Consider the following 22210-nt stretch of genomic DNA (forward strand, 5'->3'; position numbering starts at 1 on the left):
CACAAATATGTTTTGTTTATGGATCATTGAATGAAGAGAAGAAGCGATAAGTGTGTGTGTGTGTGTGTGTGTGTGTGTGTGTGTGTGTGTGAGAGAGAGAGAGAGAGAGAGAGACACGAGTCACACGAGTCAGATAATTCTGTATTATGTCCAATTTGAAAAACCTAGATTAATCTAGAAACTATAAAGACACCGGGCGAAAAGTTGGACTTGTGTGACGTGCTGCTGGGGGGGGGGGGGGGGGACACACCGCCACCGCGACTTCTTTGTGCTCATTTTCAATGGCCATTGTTTTGGAAAGCTGACAGCGTACGCCGCCCCCATTGGCTGCCTTCGAAGCCAGGAACAAAAGCAACGGCATCTGATTGGTTGACCGCCACAGCAGCTGTTCCCCGCACACACACCCCCCCTCCCTCTGCCCAGTGAGAAGTTTCCTTCAAAAGTTTCTCTGAAGTTGCTACAGTTTTAGATTAGAATTTAGAAGCGGCGTGTAGTCTCTATACAGTGTGCTGAGAGAGAAAACCTACCCGCCGCAAACATGAAGCTCTGTAAAACTTTCTTGGGTAAGTGTTATTTTCATTTTGCTTTTTTCATTCCTCTTCTTTGTCGCCGGTCACTACTAGTATATAACTGAATTCGGGGGACAGCTGTTATCGGAAAGAGCATCTGGCAGTGCCGGTACCCTGTTGTATGTGGTTTAGCGTTTAGATTTAATTTCATTTTAACAAGATTTTGTTTGATACATACTTAATTGTGAGCCTATTTTGAAGCGATTTTGTCTACATCCACGTACGTGACGTTGAAACGTAAATCATTGATGAATTGAAAATGGTGGGCCCTATTGTAAACAAGTGTAGGCTAATGCTTTATGGTGTCGTCCACCCACAGTTAACAGTTCTTGTATTGAGTTGTACTTTAAATGTAGGCCTACTGTAATTCTGCAAACTGTTAATAAATCAATAAATCAATAAAAAATATCAACTTTATACTGAACTTCAAGGCAAAAAATATTTTAAAGCTATAAGTCTGTACGTTAATGTTATTGGTTTGCCTAAAAAAATGACGACTTTCAAAAAGTTGAATGCAAAAAGTGAAATCTAAATTCTGATTAAAAGGCCAACTGAAGTCGCGATCCTGATTCGTTTAAAACTTTGCTTGTTGTATAGCCAGGCCCAGACAGTTTGTTTTTTAATAGACAAAGGAAAGTTTTGTGTCCGTAGGGATTAGTGCGGCTCTTAGCGCTGCAGTGGATGTCAGGCCGGGGTTCAGGGAATATTAAAAAGTTTTGTGCCAAGAGGGAGGGAGGGAGGGTGTGGGGTGTCTGTCAGACGGGTCCATCTGTTTGTGTGCATGCAGTCCTGAGCTGAGTGCCTTCCTTCCTTCTCGCAGCCTATGTAATATTTATACAGCCGGGCGCATCAGACCACATCCATCTGCACTGGGATGAAAAACAGGAGCTCCAGCTGGTCGCCGGCCAAGTGTATAAGGGCTCTTTAAATATGCAAAGCGACCCGCTGTCCTTTTTAAGTTTATGTCACACGATTTGCGTATAGGCTACCGGTATACTCTTGCTGTTGCAGCCTATGCCTATATGATCTATGGACTCAATATTACACCAATAATATGGTCAAACATATTAGTTTATACAAATGCAATGGGCACAGCACATTTTACTGGGCTATAACTTGCATCCAAATTGGACCAAATAGGGCTGCATGGTCATGGATGGATATAATTAAAACTGGATTCAAACTGATTCAAAATATTATTTTATATATTAGTAGCCGAATCTCCTTGGTTATTGACAAATAGGCATTTGTTGGCAGTCAATTGTTTTATTGATCGTGTTGAATTGGCACTGTAAGCCTTTGAATGAGTCCTCATTATTTTTTGACGAAAATTAACATTGTTTATAACATTATGCATAATTGGCTAATAATAATGTTTAACCACTTAAACATTATAGATAGGCTATTTTCCCTCCAGAATATGGACGCTATGGACTTCAAGTGATTTATGTCCATTATTATTTTATTTTTCAATCAAACCCCTTTTCCATTTGCCATTGTCCACAGCCCGCACTGCAGCAACTGTATGAGGTGAATGTTGCATTATATTAATTTGTATTCATAATAATACATAGGCTACATTTCTTTAGTGAAGTGTGTTGTGTGATTATGGACCAGTGTTGACCGGCAGGAGCGCACTAGAGCCGGGGCACTGTCCGTGGTCCTGAAAGTCCTGTCGCACCGGCCCCGGACACTGTCCCTGGTGCTGAAACCAAACAATGTCCGCTTGCTGTCACGTTTGGGACCGATCTTTATAGTGGCACGATGGTTGGAAAATAGTAGGAATTATAACTACTGTCAAAAATGACAAGAGAGCCCTGCCCCTCAATATGGTGAGGTTGGTTTGTTCTGGTGATGTCACATCAGTGGGGGAGGGGTGAACAATAGTCGGTGGAACGAAAGGTAAGGTAATATTTCTCTTTGACAAAGGCAAATGGGGACGCGTTCAGTTTTTTGAGGTGCCGGTATACATTTATACCATCCGACTATAACGCGTGGAACCGTGCATCGCCTGTAAGGAGCCGGAATATCGCTTTACCGGGGATTATTTTTTAACGGTCAATGGAGGAGGTAGGCTACGTGCAAGCCTGTGTAACGTTCAGCCAGAAGTTCGGATATGATCGGGCCCATCTTACTTAAAAATAACCCAGTCAAATTATTTGTTATAATAGGCATGCAGTTAATCGTCTTGATATATTTAATTACTTAAAAGGGCATTTTAAACAATCTGTTATTTTCGTGAGGTCTGTTTTTCAAACGATTTAGCAGTGTTTTTCTTTTTTTCTTTTTTTCCCCTTTTCTTTCGGCGATCATTGTGTTGGTTTCTACAATGGACGGCCGGTGTTCTTTTTTATAGCCTAAGTCTCACAAAAGCAGTCTGAGCATTTAATCATAACATGATAGAGCGATTATAGATGAATGTGAACTATACCTCTACATTGTTAAATTATGGTCGCTTGATAGCTAAACTATACAGTAGCGGCTCTTATGTAAAAGGGATCAGAAGTCCATTCTAGCGTCGTCCTAGCTGCTCATTGGACGGATAGTCGTTCATAGTATATGCTTGCTTAGGAAAAAGAGACGGGCCTTGTCCTGTTTATTTGTAAGAGCGTTTATAGGCCTCGCAGCCCAGCCTGCATTTTGCGCTGCGTTTTGCACTGTTTACTTATATTGTTGGCCCAGACTGACATCATGCGTCGTCTTCTTTTACACAAATAATCCTGTTCAAGTTGTAGACGCGGTTATTAGGCTATAAGTTCCTATAGGTTATTAGGCTATAAGCCTCCAAAGGAATGTTGATAGAAAAAGGGGGTTGTTTCATTGGACCAGCTGGGCCTGCACCAATATTCTTACACGGTACTTTATAAAGTCCACCACTTTCTAAAAACTATCTGAGAGTGTCCAATGGAACCAAATGTACTGCAAGGGTCCAGTTGGTTCCATACATGAACACAGGACAGGATGTTATTTGGAGTCCATGCGGGCTTCAGAAACCACAGTGCTGTGACGTACATAATATTAGCACCTTATTAGCAATATGCATGTTTTGACATCACCATTTTGCACTTGTTTGCATGAATATGTGTCAGGAACAAAGCAAATGGGAAATTATGTTTAGGCCTGTTATTTAAGTAAAAATGAAAGGCTAATAATAGTTGCAAATATGTCTGCACCATTTGTTTATTTGGATTAGCTACTACCTTAGTAGAAGCTACTCTTCCTGTAGTTTAACATGTTCTAAGTGGATCTATGCCATTTTCCTTATTTGTAGCTATATTCATGATATCACATTTAAACACCATAAACTGTCCAGCTGTGTTTTTGGAAGCACACAGCATTTATAGGGTGACACAGAAATGTGACACCGAAATATCTGCAAACGTAATTTTACCGGAAGCCTATGTATGTAGACATTAATATATTAATTCAAACTATGAAGTGAACACTTCTAATACACAAACTGCTGTGCATGTGTGACTGTGTGTGTGTGTGTGTGTGTGTGTGTGTGTGTGTGTGTGTGTGTGTGTGTGTGTGTGTGTGTGTGTGTGTGTGTGTGTGTGTGCGTGCGTGCGTGCGTGCGAATGATGAGTAGCCCTGATTGATGCCTAGAAGGCTAATTATGTGTGTGCCTGTTTTTGTCATTAAACAGAAAATGAGTTCAGAGGTCAGCTGCTGAACCAGCGGTGGACCAAAGGGGACACAGTCAGCAGCTGGTTGAAGAGGAGCCATCGAATCAAAGTAAGAGTCTCTGTGTCTCTCTCTGTCTCTCTGTCTCTCTGTGTCTCTCTCTCTCTCCCTCTCTCTCTCTCTCTCTCTCTCTCTCTCTCTCTCTCTCTCTCTCTCTCTCTCTCTCTCTCTCTCCCTGCCTTCCTCTAGAGTTGCACTGAGTGACCACAAAGTCAGGACCCAGTATAATAAATGTCATTGATTCCTCCCATTCAAGTTGTTTATCTTTATGTCAGAACATTTGAAAACCAAACTCTGGACCTCACTCCACATGGTTGTGATACAGTGTTCATTTGTAACACAGAGAGCATATATACACATGTAACCTAATGTAACCTATAATTGGCCCTTAGGGGTCCATTATATATACTTTCAGAGTTAAATTAACATTGCAGAGTTAGATTTTACAGGGCATTAACTCTATGGAAGTTGTTTGTGTAATTAAGCCTTGTGTTTTCTGTTGTGCAGATGAGCCAAGACGCAGCTGAAACACGAACGCGGACTCGCTCCAAAGGCATCCGAGGTGATTGGAATACGTTGCATACAGTATGGCAAACACAATCTAACAAGCTATGCTAAAAGGATAACACAAAAAGCCCTGGGGGCTTGTTTCCATTGTGGTCCTATATAATATGTATCACATAATGTAGCAACATTATGTGATACAATGCAAACTGATATTGACGGAAATCATTAGTTCTCCTTTTAATGACATTCTGACCCCCTTTTTGCCCTCAGCTGCTTTAGAATTGGTGGGGCAACCCGAGCAAGACATGAAACAAGAGTTAAGGTGAGTGACAAACATAATATGGATAATGCTTGCAAATGTTTCTCAAGCATACAGTAAAAACATTGTCTCAAAAACACTGACATCTGCCTTCCCCCTTTTTGTGTCCAGTAACAGCTGCCCCACTCCTGGATGCAATGGTAAAGGTCACGTCATTGGAAGATACTCACGCCACAGAAGGTAGGACTCTCAGCACCTCCTCCCTTAATCTGTCTAGATAGATGAAAGTCTGACCGGTCCATTATCTCTGGACAAACACATGCAGACACATAACAGCACATCACAGACTGACCATCTCATATAGAACGGCTAGCCTCCCGCAGCACCACACACCACCAAAAGAGCGATCTTATAGTCAGAAAATGTTTTAAAAAGTATGTTAAAGTTGTCATCATCCCAGAAGATTACATTATTGGAAAATGTGTATTTATATCGTAAACACGTACACCCTATATACTTTGTTGACCGGAGTCCCCCATGAGTCCTCAAATCTCTTCTTTCACCGAATGTTCAGTTTGCCTATTTTCGCAGTATGTTTATATATAAATGATGGCATGCCCAGCATAGGCATAGTAGGGTGGTTAAGAAAGTCTTGAAAGTCAACGTTGTGTTTGGTTTCTGCCTTCCTCAGTGTACTGGGGTGTCCCATCGTCAAGAAGAGGAAGCTGGAGGAGGCCGAGGCGGAGGAGAACCAGCCCACCCCAAAGAGGAGCAGGAGCCAGCCGCTGAAACTAGCCATGGATGAGGGCTTCAACGCAGACAGCGACGGGGGCAGTGAGGCTGAGCAAAAGGAGGAAGTGGAAGAGGACTTGAAGGAGAAGAAAAAGAACAACGAGAAAAGCATGGACGAGTCGGTGAAAGGTGAGTGAAGGACACCTATATAATATAAATATAGCATCTTGGGTTAAGTCAAAGCCGCCAATGATTACTTTAACTGGCATCCATAATTTGGGCAAATGTTCAAAATCTTTCAGCATTTTTCCAAATGTTCTTTTTTACTCAAAACATGGGCTGCATTGTCCATTGTAGTCCAGACATTGAGTACGATAATGTCGTCGAAATCATGTTCAAAATATTAAAACGCAGAAAAAACACAAAACACACTCCTATGCCTGTTATACAAGGTGTTTTCCAACTACAAAACCAAAAATGCGAAGTCACTAACCAGCTAATTGCACCTTAGCAGACTGTTCATCAGTGGAGACAAAAGACACTGAACCATCGTCAGCCCACGAGTCCACCGCAGATGCTACTGAACACAGCAGCCAGGAAGAGGTGGCGAAGACCGAATGCAACGCCTCCCTGCAGCCCCCCGACCCCACCGGGGCTGAGATCCCTGCAGAGGACACAGAACCGGAGGCAGAGGAGACCCAGAGGACAGAGGAAACGGCGGAGACGGTCACAGAACCACAGTTCCCCGATGTCCAGGACAGGGAGGACATCGCGAAAAACATGGAGCCGGAGGAAGAGGAGTCGGCCACCGAGGAGGGACCAACGGACGGACCGCCGGACGGACTGTCAGATACACCGTCGGACAGACCGTTGCTGGACGGACTGCTGGACAATGTTGTGGTGGCAGAGGAAACCGAAGTAGAGGACGTGAAAGAGGTGGCACAGGAGGAGGTAGAGGAAGAGGAGGAGGAGGAGGAAATAGAGGAGGAAGAGGAAAAGGGTGAGGTCGAGGACAAGGCAGAAGCAGAGGTGCAGTGCGTGAGCAGCCAGGAGAACTCTGATCACCAGTACTCGAGTGGGGATTACAACAGCCTTCCAGCCAAAGAGGCACTGGAGGGAGAGAGGAGGACGGAGCAGGAGGAAGAGGAGGAGGAGGAAGAAGAGGATGAGGAAGAGGAGGGGGAAGAGGAAGAAGAAGAAGAAGAAGAAGAGAAGGAGGCCCACCAAGAGATTGATACTCTTCTCACCTCCAGTCCTCCCACTCAGGGATCCGAAGCCGAGGCGTCACTCAGGGAAGAAAGACTCAGCACTCCGATGACCGAGGAAGAGGAGGAAGAGGAGGAGGAGGAGGAGGTGGAGGAAGAGGAGGAGGAGGAGGAGGTGGCGGGAGAAGTACAGAGGCAGGAAAAGGAAGTGGGCGAGGTGGTTGAAGAAGAGGAGGAGGAGGATGAGGAGGAGGAGGAGGAGGAGGATCGGGACTCAAACAAAGCCTCTCCCGCCACAGTGGTCATAGAGGTCCACTCCGAGGAGGAGGAGGACGATGAAGACGAAGAGGAGGAGGACAGGGAAGAGCAGGATTGCATGTCGGAAGGCTCCGGGGTGACCGACGACTCGGCTGACTGGGACATGACGCGGGGGAACCTGGGGCTGCTGGAGCAGGCCATCGCCATGAAGGCGGAGGAGGTGAGGGAGCCGCAGGACGTGCGCCGCTCGCCCGACTACCAGCCCTACCACAGTCCCAGCGAGAGGACTCCCGGAAAGACCGCCGACGGCATCACAGTGTCGCGCCGCAGTGGAAACTACAGCAAAGGTTGGGCTGCATTCATTCATTCATTCATTAAAAACGCCGTTGGCCTGGCGGAGACAATAATAATACTATTATTGTTATTATAAAATACCGTGTTTCCCCTAGCCAGAAGTTATTTGCCTATTCGCTGCCGCCTACTAAAGATCATACTGTGGTGGCTAGTCCTAGTCATGATTGTGTGGTGGCCCGCCACACAGTAATGCATATACTGTAGGGGAAACACTGAATGAATATACTTGCACTAGCAGAGCTGATACTGATGATGTTCTCGTCATGCCGTTGTGTGAAAATAACATTGACGGGACATTCCTGTCACAAAATTCAGTGGTAGCCTGTATAGTATACTACTGTTAGCTGTCTAAAGCCATGCCCTTCTTTATCCAGAGAAGAAAGAAATCAAGTGCCCGACACCAGGCTGCGATGGGACAGGCCACGTGACTGGACTGTACCCCCACCACCGGAGTCTCTCTGGATGTCCTCACAAAGATCGAATCCCACCTGAGAGTGAGTAGCACATGCACCTGACTCACAGTCACAAAGTACATGGACCAACTTAACCCATTCTGGATGGGAACCCCTTTTGGGGTTTTAGGCATTATGTTATACTTTAGCTATTGAAAAATAGCAGATCTACAAGCTCATAGCGCGGCACTGAGCTTGTAGGTCTGCTATTTTTGAAAAATCTTGAAAATGTGGCGCAAATCTTTGAATATATATTATTTTAGAGCGAACGTTTTAAACTCAAATCTTTGCTTCTGGAGGGTCCCTGGAACGATATATTTTCAGATGAGGGTCGGTGGCCAATTACATATATCTTTGGGGTTCCTTGACATGAAAATGTTTGAGAACCACTGACAAAGAAACGTGTTTTTCATTTCAAGCATTAGATTAAAAAAAAAAAACATTTGTAGAATCGTCCTCTGGTCTAAACAGAGATGTCAAAAGATCTCACCCCCCTCTCTCTCTCTCTTTCTCGCTGTGTCTCTTGCTGTGTTTCTCTCTCTAGTCTTGGCCATGCATGAGAACGTGTTGAAGTGTCCTACTCCCGGGTGCACGGGGCAAGGCCATGTCAACAGTAACCGAAACACACACCGCAGGTGAGTCATATCATTCCCCAAGGGATGTCTGTATAATATACTGTATAATATCAGTGGAGAGTGACAAGAGAGAAAAGAAAGCTGAGGTCGTTGGTCTTGATTGAATGTGCAACAGTCTGCATATAGAAACAAAACCAAATTAATGGACGTTATTGACTATCTTCACACAGCGTCCATTTTGCTCTCACGACATATTTAGCCTACGGGTTGGGAAGAAATGCTACCAGCCGGTGTGGCATTATTTCAGTAGCTTAATAGTAAAATGGCCGGTGTGGAAAGGAAATCCACCCCCCAACCCACTTCTTGGCCAAAGGAGATATTAGCCTTCAGACAGGGCTATTCTTCATTGGTAGCCAGGCAGGCATGCACACGCACGCACACACGCACGCACGCACACACACACACACACACACACACGCACGCACGCACGCACGCACGCACGCACGCACGCACGCACGCACGCACGCACGCACGCACACACACACACACACACACACACACACACACACACACACACACACACACACAGTCACACACACACACACACACACACACACACACACACACACACACACACACATGCCACCAATCAAAGAACTATGAAACACATGCAGGGGATGAGGCATGTTGGGTTTCAAGAGTATCGTTTGATTCGTTAATGGAAGATGCCATGCATGATGCATATATTTATGTCTCTGGTGTCCTGTCAGTCTGTCAGGCTGTCCCATTGCAGCAGCAGCCAAACTGAACAAGACCTATGACAACAAGCAGGTTCTCCCTCAATCATCAGCCAGCGAGCCCTCTACTGGCAACTCTGACCGAGTGCTCAGGTAAGACAGTTATTATTATTATTTTTTTTTTAATTAATAATATCTACAATTTTATAATGATAAAAGTGAACATTTAGCACAAAAAAAGAAGCTGCGGGCTAGTATAGAGCCACGGGGGACTCTGTGTCAAATGTTATTTCAATGTCTAGGAATTCTTAGAGGTCTTGGAATTTAGTCCTCTACACGCCACACATCCTTTTTCAAGGATAACTAGCCTGAGTGCCTTATTTAATGTCTTTGAGGCAAGTACTGAAGGGAAAACACTCTTTTTCTATTTTTAATGTGAAAACATGAATTCCCTCCCTCTTACATTCAATTCAATTCAGTTCCAGTTGGAAGAATAGAGTGCCGAAGTCCTGATGTCACTCATTCATCCCCTGATTGACGGACGCAATTTGTCTATGGAGATTAGAATGGGTCATCTTAAAATCGACTCATATAAGAATTGTCACGTTGATATTGTCAGGGGCTTGGCTCTGTATCGTTTACTATAGTCAGTCACTCATATGATACAGTCTGTTCTGCAGTAACATTAGCGTTTTTCACAGTCAGTTGATGCTTCATATGCGTATGAGTCAAACCGCCATGCTCATTTGTATATTTTTGGAAGACATTTCTTATTTGACACGATATTAAACAAGTCTATGGGAATTCTGAATGGGGAAGAAAAAAAAATGTGACCCAGGTAGGATTCGTAAAGTACGTCAGACTATACAGAACATCTTTCTTTCTCTCTCCAGGCCAATGTGTTTTGTGAAGCAGTTGGAGATTCCCCAGTATGGCAGCTACGGGCCCAACATGGTGCCAGCCACACCACGTGCCAACCTGGCCAAGGAACTGGAGAAGTACTCCAAGGTCTCCTTTGACTATGCAAGCTTTGACGTCCAGGTGTTTGGTAAGCGCATGCTTGTTCCGAAGACACCCAGCACCATGGGTGAAACCTCGCCCAAAGCCTTCAAATGTAAGAATCTGACTTACAGTGATCTCTCAGATGCACAGTTCATTTGTCATTTGAAGTAAAAGTCTGGATTTAACTGTGTATGATGTTAGCAGTAGTAGTTAGCATAGTTTAATTGTACAGATATTTTACTGTTAGACAGATATTAGGTTCTTAGTTTACAGTACTTATGATTCCTGATGACTATATTTTATTACTATTTGTTGTTCTTGCTTACTGTAAATCGCTCTGGATTAAGAGCGTCTGCTAAATTGTTAGCACACGTAATTACATTGCTACACTTCCTTTAGTGGCACATGATGAATGAATGTGTCCTTTTAAATTATGCCATCATCATTCAAAAATATGACATGCCATGTGCCCATTTCATGATAATGATAATAATAATATTTCAAGTTAAAGCATTCTTTCGCAAAGCATAATCTAATGAAAGTCTCCCCCCTCTGCTCTCTCTCACTGTCGTTGACCCCTCTAGCCAAACCATTCCCAAAGGCCTCGTCCCCCAGCCACAGTCTGTCTGGGGGTTACGCAAAGAGCAGCTCATCCACCTCATCCTCTAGCGGCTACGACTACAGCCACGATGCCGAGGCGGCTCACATGGCCGCCACCGCCATCCTCAACCTGTCCACACGCTGCTGGGAAAGACCAGAGAACCTCAGCACCAAGGAGAGAGAACCCAGCGCCAAGGTAAGAACTCTAGCCCTGGCTTTACCTAGCCAGTATAGCATAGCATGGAGTACAGCCAGCTACTGTAGCTTATACTATAGCTTTAAGTGCCAATGCAGAGTTTATTTGATGCCTGTAAAGTTATAGTGCAGGCATTTTGAGAAATTTCCCTGAACAAAATGCAACAGAAACTCTTTCAACTGTTTTTGTTTCATAAATATGTTAGTAGGAACATATCAAAAGTCCTAAGAAATCCCAATGGTGGAACATATTGAAAAATGCTAAAATAAGTTTAGATGATGGTACTATAACAACCTATATAAGGCAACATTCTGCTTTAATGTGTCAAACTAGGGGGTCATGATCCATAGCATTTCTTTTACGCGAAAAACACTCCTTGACCTTGGGCAAAAAACGGCCATAGCAGTCATCACAAAACAAAAAACAGTTTAAAGAGTTTCTGTTGCAATTTGTTTTAGGTTTATCCCTTTTTTGCCACAAAATGCCTGCACTATTATCCCTTCACGGTGTGACTTTATGGTAAGACCTATTACACTCACACATGAAACTACTGTGTTGATTGCAGCAGCAGGAATCGTCGGACATCGAGGTGGACGAGAACGGAACCTTGGACCTGAGCATGAAGAGGACCAAGCCGGAGGGCATGCAGACTCCGGAGCCTTCGTCATCCTCCTCCACCTCCTCCCAGCACGTCGGAGGCACGTCCTTTCAGGGCCACGCCCCGGTGGAGTGGGAGGAGCCTCTGGACTTCACCAAGCCCGGCGGCGCCAAGGAGGAGGACCAGGATGAGGTAAAACATAATGATTTGCATATTTATTGGCGCTTTTCTGTGCACTATGTCAGTTGTGTGGGAGACTTTGACCATGGAGAGGGCCATTGTACTTCTATGCACTATGTCAGTTGTGTGGGAGACTTTGACCATGGAGAGGGCCATTGTATTTCCACACTCACTCCAGAGGGCCGCATTGCTACTGTCTTAACAAAAACAGCCGATCTACAAGCTCAAAACGTGTCGCTCTGCAATGCGTTTTGAGCTTGTAACAGAGTATTGATACTTTTACTTGGGTAAAACAATTGAGTACTTGTTCCAGCACTGCGAACAAAAAAAGGCAGGACGGATGGAGGGATGGGTGATAATAAGTGTGCAGTATACAGTCCCCTCCATAACAATAAGTGTGCTTCTTTGGTGCCCCAGATGGAGTATACAGTCCCCTCCATAACAATAAGTGTGCTTCTTTGGTGCCCCAGATGGAGTATACAGTCCCCTCCATAACAATAAGTGTGCTTCTTTGGTGCCCCAGATGGAGTATACAGTCCCCTCCTATACGTCCTCTGATGTAGAAGACGAGTATCCAGCTCAGGACAACCTGGAGGACAGGAAGTACCCCGGTGAGGTGACGACCAGCAGCTTCAAGGTCAAGTTACAGCCCAGAGACCTCAAGAAAGAGGTCCTCATGTAAGTCACAACTTCTTGCATGGCTGGGATCATGTCCTGATGTCGTAGTTTGCCTTGCAAATGATTTGCAATACAGCTGAGAAATCATTTGGATTTCACGTGCAAATTAGTTTAGTTTTGACCTCATTTTGTGTTCATCGGTGAATCAAAGTTGTACAGACAAAAATTACGTTGTTAAAGTCAATAAAACCCCTTAGTGTCAATGCGTTGGCATTAAGGGGTGCTCATAATTTTGGATCGTGGGCCTGCTGAATGACTGGGGTTGTATGTTAACGAAAATGTATTTTTTCCAGATGTCCCACACCCGGCTGTGATGGCAGCGGACACATCACAGGGAACTACGCATCCCATCGCAGGTATTTTATATTAAAAGCTTGACTGGAACTGAAACAATGTCAATCTATACCTCTGAACTGTAGCCTAACTGCCATTCGTCGTTCTCGTGTGCTTTTCTTTGTTTGCATGGCAACTGTTATGCAAATCTGAACACAAACATAATTGAATCCATGCACTCCCTTGTCTCTCACTGTATTTACTATTAATCTCGGATTAATAGTAAAATTCTAATCTCATCTAATATTCATGATTTAGATCAAACTTGCTGGCCTTTCTTTATTCAAAATCTTAATCTTTCCTTCTTTCTCTGTCTCCGCCACCTTCTTTTCTCTCTCTCTCCTCAATTCTCCTCTTTTCAACCTGCTCTTCTTTTCGATATCGTGTAGCCTGTCTGGCTGTCCTCTCGCTGACAAATCACTTCGGACTCTCATGGCTGCCCACACTGCTGAACTTAAGTATGTGTTTTCACCTCCTATTTCCCCCTACCTACAGTATACTGTCACTGCCCCCTGCTGGGGAGATTAACTACAGCTTTTCTGTGTGTGTCTGTGTCCCTTTTATTTCCCTTTATTTGCCCTACCTATGTTGGGATTACTAAATGGCTTTGATTTATCTTTTTTCTCCCCACCCCCCCCCCCCCCCCTACTTTGTGCAATGCACAGTGAACAAAATAGCAATGCAATCACTGTTTAAAAGGGGTCTAAAATAAATAGGGACTAGACATGGGTTGTGGTAGTCTATGGACTGTAGACGTTCTCTAAAACAGTGGTTCCCAAACGTTTCAGGCCTAGACGCAAAATATCTACAATTGACCGGGATCTAAACTAGTGAAAATAGCCGATCTACAAGCTCGCAGAGCGGTGTGAAGCGATTTGTTTTCTAATTTGTTATATTTTTTCTTTTATTTCTCCATGAAATTTGGTTTTAATTCATGGAAAACTTGCTTTTTGGGGAATGTTTTTTTTAATTGTTTTGAAATAACAATTCAAAACCAAATATACCAAAAGTAAATAAGGGACCCATAAAATTGTGTCCGTTACCCACAAATGGGTCCCGACTCACAGTTTGGGAAACGTCTTCAGTACAATGGACCGTTTGTATTAATTAGTGTATGAATTGGTGGGTTATAGAACCCTTCTATTCTGTTCCAAACAAACAAACAAACAAAAAGTTAATGGAGATGGAGTGCCACAATTTTTGTATTTTTCCAGTTTTTCATGTGTCTATGAGGTGACAGTACTTCATTAGACACCCTGGAGTCGTTTTTATGTGCAATGGTGTATTAACTTTGTATTTAGGGTTTCTTTCTGGAGGCTGAACCCTTGACAGTCAAACAAACAGTGAAATAAACAGTAAAATAGTGACATCACACTATTAGCCCCTCCCTGAACACCTCCCCCTTTATCATACAACTACAGATGTGGCTTCAGTTCAGGTGGATCATTCACCACCCATCACCACCCACCAGGCAAACCAGGCATACTTAATGAACTGGTGGGCGTGTCCACCTAAAAGCATGAATTTAACAAATACTGTACACTTTTGGAAAAAGTTTTTCCTCCTTATATTATAATAATACCTGATGATCATATTTTAGGGTGGAAAAAAATTGTGGCACTCCATCTTTAAGTTAGAAACTAATTAAATACTTACATTTCTAAAGTATTTTTTTTAGAACTACCTACTGCATCATATATCATGTACTTATAAGGTGTGTTTTTCGGATTGTTGTCCTAGGTGTCCGACTCCAGGCTGTGACGGTTCAGGTCACATCACTGGGAACTACGCCTCCCACAGAAGGTATGCACGCACAGTTGATTTTGTCCACTAATACCATGACAACACCTTTTTTCCCTGCAGAAAACTAAATGGAAACTAAATGAAAACTAAGCTATGATGACTAAAACTGAGACAATTTTGTCAACAAATAAAAACTAGACTAAAATGTTAGGAAGGGACTAGTAGAGAAGAGATCCAGTATAAGTCATTTTACACTTGGCTGCATGCTGAAAATAGCAGATCTACAAGCTCACAACGTGTCACAAGGCGACATCCGCTTGTAGATCGGCTATTTTCAGCAAGTGTAAAAATGAAATCTGTCATTACGATGGCATCAAGGCCCACCAAAATACATTTTAGTCGACTAAATCAACTGTTTTGTGTACTAAAATCTTATATTTAGTCAACTAAAACTAGACTAGACTAGACAAACATTCCAGGTGACAAAAATGTTACCTTAAACTAAATTAAAACTATTCAAGAGACTATGACTGAAACTAAAATAAAAAAGTGCTGTCATGAATCTGTCACCTGTCACATTCATCGAAATACTCTATGACTACTAATGGTTGTGGGGAAACGTTTTAAAATGTTTCAAATACTGTGGATGAAATGTTGTTTTTATTATTCGTTTTCATGAATATGTTCTCTACATACCCTAAAGATCAAACGAATACACAGTAAAAAATATCAGTGTCAATTGAGTACAAATGTAATCAAATGGACCAGTGTCACACTTCCACACTCTTGCACACTCTTGAAACGGCTGTGCTGAAAACCAACCAGTAGTCCTGTCCCGGTTGCTAGGCAGCGCCGTCGTCAAACCCAGCACCAGGATTTTTGCGCACGGCCCCAGAAAGCTGTCCGTGGTTTTGAAAAAACATCCGATGTTCGGATGTGATTTGTGATTTCTCATAGGCTCACGATCGACATATTACTTTTTCTGGCAGAAGGTAAACATCGTAAGCTACTGCTAACATTAGCCGTTTCTTCTTCTCTCAGTCTGGGAGGCCAGGAGAAAGGATGTAAATGAGTAGGAAACCCGTCATTTCCGTTTGCAGGGGTTAATAACTACCTCCTCAGACCACCAGGTGGCAGTCAAAGTTAAGTACTCGCTAAGTGCCTGGTCTAGTCATCACTAACATTGCTTTGATTTTCTCCATGGCAGTCTTTCTGGATGTCCGCGGGCCAAGAAGGGAGGGATCAAATTCACTCCCTGCAAGGATGACAAAGAAGACTCTGAACTGCTGAGGTCAGCACTCTTGTATGTACATTTATGGTTCAAAGGACACAAGTACACACACACACACACACATTCCCATTTCTGCTATACCCTGCTGCTTGTCTAAATACGAAGATGATTTGCAATTCGCTTGTTTTAATATTCTCACTCTTTCTTTGCGTGCCTTCGCCAGGTGTCCGGTGCCAGGCTGCGACAGCCTGGGCCACATCAGCGGGAAGTACGCCACCCACCGCAGTGCCTACGGCTGTCCCCTGGCTGCCCGCAGGCAGAAGGAGGGCCTTCTGAACGGCACACCTTTCTCCTGGAAAGCCTTCAAGACGGAGGGGCCGACCTGCCCCACGTTGGGCTGCGACGGCTCCGGTCACGCCAACGGAAGCTTCCTCACACACCGCAGGTACCACTCTCAGCCCAGCTATAGACGAATTCAGAAATGGGTCTCATGGTCGCAGCTTACGTATTTCCTGTAGGCGGAGCCGACCTAACTGCGATGTAAACCTGCCTCTTAAAAAACCTCTTCTACTAAGGTGAATGGTAGAGAGACTGATGTACAGTCTGCCTCAAACGTTACTCTTTTACCTGCTTTTTACTAACACTAACATTACAAAGATGCCCAGAACATCGGGATGAACCTGTGTAGTTGCTCCAACAGTAGTGGCAACATTCAAAAAAGAAGAAAAAGAACGGAATGTCAAAATATCCACCGCTGTGGCTGAGAGCAGAGCCATAGAGTAATGGTTGAGATGAAGCAGTGAAAGGTCCTGAAAGATACATAACGCCAGTCTTACCCAATACCGAATCTTTCTGTTTTATGAACACAATTCTGCTGTACTTACAGTACTTTATACCTCATACTTTAAATGCTTAGTATGAGGTATAAAGTACAGCTTTATACCTACAGTTTATAGGTATAAACTACCCAGTTTATAGGTATAAACTACCTACAGTTTATACCTAAACTACACAGGTTCATCCCGATGTTCTGGGCATCTTTGTAATGTTAGTGTTAGTAAATCCAGGTAAAAGTGTAACATTTGAGACAGACTGTACATCAGTCACTCTACCATTCACCTTAGTAGAAGAGGTTTTTTAAGAGGCAGGTTTACCCCGCAGCTTACCCCACAGAATATGCTATTCAATTTAGCATATCTCTGCTGTCGGGGAGAAAACACCTAACTCCAAAATGTTCATTTTTCAGGAAAATATAAATCTTTCAGGAAATTAAGAAAACCATATTTTTTTTTTAAACAATGCAATACTGCCTCATCAACCGCTAATAGGTTTTTTCCCTAGTGCTTTTTTTAATTTTATATATTTTTATCCCATGATTTTGTAACCCGTTTTTCACCCCTGTGTCAATCATCTAATGTGATCCTGGGCTCTAGACACCCTCCACCAACCTAGTCCCCATATATGGGGGACAAGGAGAGAGCAACGGACTTGAACTATAATGCTTCCTTCATGCCTGAGTGTCCAAGTTGCTCCTTTACACCTGACAGGGGGAGTTTCCCTGGTTGGACGTAGCACGTGGAAGGAACACGTTATTCCAACCAGTTCCTTTCCCCTCCATCAGGCGCCCCGGCTGGCCAGGGGGAGGCAGTTTAGTGACCAGGATTACTGCATGTTTTTGTGAGGGAACCTACCCTAGGGGACACGGGGAGAACATACAAACTCCACACAGAAATGCCCTTTCGCCAACCCCGCCTTCGGGTATGGGCACTGATGACGCGGAGGAGGAAACACGCCGCCAGCACCCACAGCGTCCTGAGCGGGAATCGAACCCAGGACCTTCTAGCTGTGAGGCGACAGCACTACCAACTGTGCCACCGTGCCACCCCTAGTGCTTTTTAATACTTTTCATTGGTTCAATATTTGTTTAACCAACACACAGACGTAAAGGGCGTTCAATATAGCATTGACTTGGAGTTAGGTGGTTTCCTAGCCTCAGCCCCATGCAGGCTTACTCCTCTGCGAAGAGAAAAGACTGGTGGTCACAACCTACGGCAGAGACGCTATCGGTCGGAGGTGTCGTTCCGGAACATCCGTCAGATGTATATCCCCCGGATACGATATTTTTTACGACCAATCACAACACTTGTTTCATTCACGGAGAATTGTAAACTGATTTGTAAAGCGTCAACGTCATTTCCTTGAGCGGTACTTCCGACAAAATCCCGCAACTTCCGCCCCAAAAAATGATAGCGTCTACTCTACACAGAGTATAGGTCTTGCCCAGCTTGGTGGTTTCCTCCCGACAGCGACAAATTATGTTTAGCATACCAATGTGCACACACACACACACACATCCAAGCAGAACGGAGAGTAGTTAGGCATTTAAGGCAAATATTGTTTGAATGTGGGTCTGATACATCATGTTCTCTCCTTCTTTATCCACCAGTCTTTCGGGTTGTCCAAGAACGACAGCCAACAAGAAGAGAGTCAAGCTCCCCGGAGACGAGTACCTCACAGCGAAGTTCCGGGCTAGTGATGGTAAGAGATTGAAACAGATGTCCTCTGTGTATCCGCACTCAAATCAATATGATGGATAGGAGGTCACCGGATACGAAAAACAAATAACCATTATACAGGCTAGTGTTGATAAGGGGTGGGACAATACGGCTCTAGCACCACCTAGTGTCTACAGTATGTGCGTGCCACTGATAGAGCACATACAAGGTGTTGTAGCCTAATAAAATCTCGATATTTGCCGGCAGTGTATCGATATATTTATCGTGAGAGGGGGTATTGCAATATATTGCAATATCAATATTTTGGCACATCCCTATAGTGTTGATGGAAATCAGAACATGCTGGTTCTTAATCATTTGTAATCAGAGGTTAAATGAATAATTGCACTCTTGTATCAGTGTGAGACCTTTTTAGTCATGAGGGAGTGTTGGTTGGTGGTGACTTCAGTAATGTCTGTTCTCTAACGTGTTAACGGTTCTTGTTCAGTTCTGGACAATGATGAGGACATCCAGCAGCTCAACAAGGAGATTAACGACCTCAGTGAGTCTAACTCAGAGATGGAGGAGGACATGATGAACCTGCACACCCAGGTGAGTCTCTCATTCTAAGTAATCTCTACTTTTTGTCCCTGGTTTTACTTACCTTTATAGTAGACAGGAGGCGCCTCTTTTAGGTAGCATTATGATGGCCTTTATGGCCTGAGTCCTTTTGTGTATGTACAATGTCTGTACAGTCTGGGGAAAACAGGAATGTGTTTGTATTGATGTATTGAATGATGGACACTGAGACATGTATGAAATACTATTGTCACTGTCACCTGACAGTGACGTTGATTGGGGACTGATGGTGTAGTGTGTCACACTTCATATAAAAGAGTATTGTCTACACATTGTGTTAAGGTTTAAGAAAGAGCTTCAGCTCGAAACGTTACCACTTGTGACAACTGAAGTCACGCCATCATTGTTGTTAACATGCTGTTACAGAGTTTACAAACACAGTGTTCATTTATTTAGAAAAAAACATATGTACTGGTCCAAATGGACATAAACACTTTCAGAATTAAATTAACACTTTTTTGTAAACAATTTTACAGATTCTCAAGGAAAATGGAGCATTTTTATTTTTAAACACAAGATGTTAGTAGTTCCTGCATCTTATATAAAAAATATCTTCTCTTCAATGATAACAAACCTCAGTCTCAGTCTCATGTCTCATCATTAGCAAAAGTTAATTATTTTCTTTTTTCCTCACTGTTTTATTGCCACAGATTTGGACAGAGATATTTGCACAGCTCATAGTCGGCATTTTTGGTCGAAACGTTGGTACTAAAATAAAGTATATTTGCATCGTGACTACGAGCTGTGCAACCTCTCTTCTCTGTCCAAGTATGTCTCCCGTGGTCAGCACATTGGTGTGCGCTCCTACCTCTTTGTCACATATTAACATGATGGCTGGCTGCTTACTGACTGGTGTGTGTGTGTGTGTGTGTGTGTGTGTGTGTGTGTGTGTGTGTGTGTGTATGTGTGTGTGTGTGTGTGTGTGTGTGTGTGTGTGTGTGTGTGTGTGTGTGTGTGTGTGTGTGTGTCTACGCTCCAGATCTCATCCATGGAAAATAATCTGAAGAGCATGGAGGAGGAGAACAAGCATATTGAGGAGAGAAATGAGGCCTTGTTCGTAGAACTGTCTGGTTTGAGCCACGCTCTGATCCGCAGTCTGGCCAACATCCGTCTCCCCTCCATGGTGAGTTACAACACACACGCATGCATGCACGCACACACACGTGTAATAGTAGTAATAGCAGTAGTAGTAGACAGTAATGGTAATGGTTTTTATTTATTTTTAAAAGTGCTCCTCATCTTCTTCTCAGCAGGAGCCCATGTCAGAGCAGAACTTTGACAGTTACGTGGACACACTGACCCACATGTTCACCAATAAAGACTGCTATCAGAACCCAGAGAACCGCGCTCTGCTGGAGTCAATCAACCAGGCCGTCAAAGGCATCGAAGTGTGAGTGTACAGCAGTGGTTCTCAGCTAAATGATTGATAGTTAGGAACCAAATGGACGCTTTATATGGGTCTGTAATTAGGAGAACGTGCAAATTCCATTTGTACACACTCAAGAGTTAAATTGTCACTGATGATATTACAGTGTAGATTCAATTGCTGTCCCAGATATATATAAAAAAAACATTGCGTCAAACTGGGGGTCCTTGAATTGATAAAGGTGAGAATCACTGTTCTACAGCAGTATAGGAAGGGAACGGAGAGAACAGCATTCAGGAGAAGAGGAAAAAGAAGAGACAAGACAGGCCATGGAGAGAAAGGCCTACTCAATAACTCCACCCTATATTCATCCTTTTTCTTCAACCCCCCCCCCCCCACACACACACACACACACACACACACACACACACACACACACACACACACCCCCCCCCAGCGCTTTGAATACATGATTATTATTATTATTTCGGGAACAAAATCATTGTCTTGTTCTTTTCCCTCACCTTTGTTCCCTCTTTGCATGTTGCTTTGATGATGATGATGATGATATGACTGTGAACAGGTGTGAGTATACAGTATGGGTGAATAATATTTTAACTTGGCAATGCACAAGGCAAAGCACGCCGGAGCGATAACTGTGTTGAGGTGAGCGCGGCTGTCTGTCTAACAGGTACGCAGACCAACGCACCACCCAAAAGCCTATTTTGTACTTCGCTGCACGAAGGTGTCTCCCACCACCGTCCGTAACATAACTGACTATCGAAGTATAAATTAGGCCTTGATATAATGGGTACAAAACAATCTTAGAATGCAGTATAAATTACTCGATGACTCGTATAGCCCGAGCTGACCGGAAACGTAGCTAGTGAAAGTATTCCATCTCCATCCAGTAATGTCTTTAGTATATATGAGCATAGTGGTGTTGCACTTCCAGAACTAGTTTGTAGGAACATTCTTAATATTGATGTGTAACTATTTGAGCCATTTGGGGAAAAAAACAAAAATGTTCGTTATTTAATATGTTATTTATTCATTGTCTGTTGTAATGTTTTTTTTCTTTTCTTTTCTTTTCGGCCTATTTATTTATCATGATCTATTTATTGACCTTTCTTATTATTATTTACAAAGAAGATGCTACTTAAGAGGTTTTTAAACAGCGAAACAGGAGAAGGGATTTGTTTCCTCTGTGCTGTTGAATAAAGAGGAAATATTTTAAGATATCAACTATAAATTGTTTTATATATCTTATTATTTATTTGAAATATGAGGATCTTTTTACGTGCAAATATTTTGTAACTGACAATTTTTGATAATTTTCTAAAGATTTGTTCTTTTATTTATTTTTTTCCTATTTTCCCCCCTTTGTTTATATGATTTATTTATTTTTTATTTTCACAATCTATTTTGAGATGTCTGCGATGAACTGGGAATAATTTTATGCTGTATATATTTAATATTTATTTGGTGATGAAGAACAAAGTGATGGTGTATATTTATTTTGTATTGTCTATGTGTTACTGATGGCTGTGTATGGTTTAGTCTTTAAGTTGCTCTTGAAATAAAGGAAAACCCATAGTGACCTTGTACGGTAATCCACTTCTCTGCACTGTTTGATTTCGTCCACTACAACTATGACGAAAAATGTTCGTCGACTACCATTTTTCACAGATGAAAACTAAATGGAAACTAAATTAAAACTAAGCTATGATGACTAAAACTATGCTATATTGACAATTTGGTCAACAAATAAAAACTAGACTAAAATGTTAGGGAGGGACTAGTGGACAAGAGAT

At 43.0% G+C, this 22210-nt stretch overlaps 1 protein-coding gene across 1 annotated transcript; it reads left to right on the forward strand.

Annotated features, from left to right (window-relative positions):
* Window positions 1-535: 535 nt before the first annotated feature.
* Window positions 536-20424, forward strand: myt1a (myelin transcription factor 1a; the record flags this gene model as incomplete). Its single annotated transcript, XM_080762890.1, has 23 exons — window positions 536-563; window positions 4219-4307; window positions 4764-4818; window positions 5034-5085; window positions 5194-5262; window positions 5714-5943; window positions 6269-7564; window positions 7946-8065; window positions 8568-8658; window positions 9369-9488; window positions 10229-10449; window positions 10922-11133; window positions 11705-11923; window positions 12435-12589; window positions 12883-12945; window positions 13312-13380; window positions 14663-14725; window positions 15873-15956; window positions 16120-16341; window positions 18343-18434; window positions 18900-19003; window positions 20010-20153; window positions 20281-20424. Exons 1-23 carry the CDS (start codon window positions 539-541, stop codon window positions 20422-20424), a joined length of 3939 nt encoding a protein of 1312 aa, XP_080619016.1. The 5' UTR covers window positions 536-538.
* Window positions 20425-22210: the final 1786 nt, after the last annotated feature.

The sequence above is a fragment of the Protomyctophum bolini genome (genome assembly GCF_963924005.1).
Source record: "Protomyctophum bolini genome assembly, chromosome: 5".
NCBI classification, from domain to species: Eukaryota; Metazoa; Chordata; class Actinopteri; order Myctophiformes; family Myctophidae; genus Protomyctophum; species Protomyctophum bolini.